Source organism: Sinocyclocheilus grahami, unplaced genomic scaffold, assembly GCF_001515645.1.
Source record: "Sinocyclocheilus grahami isolate Dianchi unplaced genomic scaffold, SAMN03320097.WGS_v1.1 scaffold236.1, whole genome shotgun sequence".
NCBI classification, from domain to species: Eukaryota; Metazoa; Chordata; class Actinopteri; order Cypriniformes; family Cyprinidae; genus Sinocyclocheilus; species Sinocyclocheilus grahami.
Window position 1 is genome coordinate 630,952 of NW_015505415.1, and position 2,500 is coordinate 633,451.

Genomic DNA, 2,500 nt, shown 5'->3' on the forward strand with positions numbered 1-2,500 from the left:
TGTGTGTGTGTGTGTGTGTGTGTGTGTGTGTGTGTGTGTGTGTGTGTGTGAGACGGTGTCTGACCTCCACATGAGCATCTGGTGGACGGTGGGCTGCAGGTGGAAGATGTGATTACTGACGGCCAGGTTGTGTTCCAGTTTGAACGGCTCCAGAACCACACCGTCCCGAACCGGGAACATCAGCCGGAGCTCCTCGTTAGGGTTACCTAGGAAACAAGAGGGAGATTAAGCCTATTTAATGATTCGATATTCTTAAAAGTGATGTCATTAAATATTAACGTTGCATATGTTTTTTTTAATTGTCCAGACTGATGTTAAATGCTCTTCTGAAATAACTCAAAACTTCTTGATTTACTCGAGAAGGTAAAAGAGGTCTTGTTTTCTGAAAAAGTATACATTTTTGCTTACAACAAGAAAAAATATCTGTCAGTGGGGTTAATATCTTAATTCATTTTGTTTCTCAAGTAAATGCATCTTGATTTAAGAATGTTTAGGTGTTTGTTCTGGAAAACAAGACAAAAGTATTCAGGAAAATAATTTATTCCGGCCAAGATGATGTACGGTGACGGCCGGAAGAGGCTCATACCTGGAGCAGGCGGCAGTGCATTAATGTTGGGCTTGATATCAGGAGGAAACGGGGGCTTCATGTCCTGGTTTGGTGACAGATACGGTGGCATATTACTTCCTGGGGTCACGGGGGGCGTGGGGTCACCCGGCAACGGAGAGTGAGGGTAACTGCCCATCGGCCGCGGAGGCTACAATCACATCAGATGAAAATGTAAACATCTGAAACCATGAATATTATATATTGACTGGACATCAAACTAACATACCGCACTGTAATGAAAGTTTCCCGTGCTGAAGTTACTGCTGGGTTCCTTTAGCAAAGACAGAGAGAAAGACACTTTCAATGAGCTTGCCAGTTGTTTTTGAAATGTAGAAACATGAGTCTACCTAATAATTTGGCTATATAATATTAAAATATATTTTAATAAAATTGCCAATTTTATTATGAAAATATAAAATATATTAGAATAAATTATTATTGTTTTAATAATTATTATTATTATGAAACAATACAAATATATAATACTTTAAAATAGTAGTGTGTAGTCCATTTTTTATTGTAGCAATCATTTTCTCATACTTTTATTGAAATTTAATATAATAAATTATTATTAATTTTATATATATGTAAATATTTGTCTTATAAAGTCTAACATAAAATACATAATAATAAATTATTTTATTACTATTAATAAATAGTAATAAAATAAATGTTTATAATACTATAATAAATTAAATGTAAAAATGATACTAAATTAAAACAGTGCTGTCGTCCACTATTATAGTTACTTTTCATTGTATCAATCATTTAATCATATTTTTTTCAGAATACATTATTATTAATTTTATATAAATATAATGTTTATATATTTGTATTATAAAATCTAACATAATAAAAGACATTATAATAATGTTTAATAAATTATTAATTATATTATCATAATAAAATTCTTTTAAGGAATTATAAGTAATTAAAATCCAGTATTACAGTTAGCTTTAGTATCAAGTCTCAATTTATTTATAAAGCACAATTAAAAACAACTACAGTTGACCAATGTGCTGTACAATGTTGTAAAAGACTTATTAAAAAAACATGTATCCAAACCAAGCAAACATCAGACAAGAAACAACATCACAAGTCACAGGCTGCAGGGAAGAGATACGTTTTTAACTTTGATTTAAAAGTATGTAATGTTAATGTATCAATCACTCTAAATAATAACCTCTAATAAAACAATCAGTAATCAAATATTGTGTTATTAAAAGAAGGTGTCTGATGTTAGTGGAGGACCTTGCAGAACTGTCCCATGCCGCAGGCCTGGTACTGTCTCTGAGCTGAGGAGAGGCGAGGATACTGACCCTGCTGAGAGCAAAACAGACCGTTTGGTCCGTACTGCGGCCCGTAGCTCCCCTGGAGAAAAACAAACACCTTCAGTCAAATCTCAAGCAGATACAAGAAAAAAGCAGTGTTAAGTCGCTGGGGGATATTTGTAGCAATAGCCAACAATACATTGTATGGGTCACAATTATACATTTCTCTTTTATGCCAAAAATCATTAGGATATTAAGTAAAGATCATGTTCCATGAAGATATTTTGTAAATTTCCTACCGTAAATATATCAAAACTTAATTTTTGATTAGTAATATGCATTGCTAAGAACTTCATTTGGACAACTTTAAAGATGATTTTCTCAATATTTTGATTGAGAACCATACATCAATGGAAAGCTTATTTATTCAGCTTTCAGATGATGTAGAAAAATTGACACTTAAGAATGGTTTTGTGGTCCAGCGTCACATATGCTTATTAACTGGAACTGTATTTTTTATTAAGAATAGAGACAAAAGGCATGAATGATGATCGGTATTTTGCATATTCAACTAATATAAAATTAAAACACCAAAAATAATCAGATTTTTATGATTTTATAT

General features: G+C 32.2%; 1 protein-coding gene across 1 annotated transcript in view; it reads right to left on the reverse strand.

Moving 5' to 3' along the window:
- The window catches only part of LOC107597765 (zinc finger MIZ domain-containing protein 1-like), a 41,847-nt gene that overhangs the window by 7,929 nt on the left and 31,418 nt on the right, over nucleotides 1-2,500 (reverse strand). The window contains exons 10-13 of the mRNA XM_016288946.1: nucleotides 1,859-1,978; nucleotides 834-878; nucleotides 587-755; nucleotides 65-206 (exon numbers count right to left, since the gene is read on the reverse strand). Of these exons, the coding sequence (XP_016144432.1) occupies nucleotides 65-206; nucleotides 587-755; nucleotides 834-878; nucleotides 1,859-1,978 (476 nt within the window). The remainder of the gene's footprint in view (nucleotides 1-64; nucleotides 207-586; nucleotides 756-833; nucleotides 879-1,858; nucleotides 1,979-2,500) is intronic.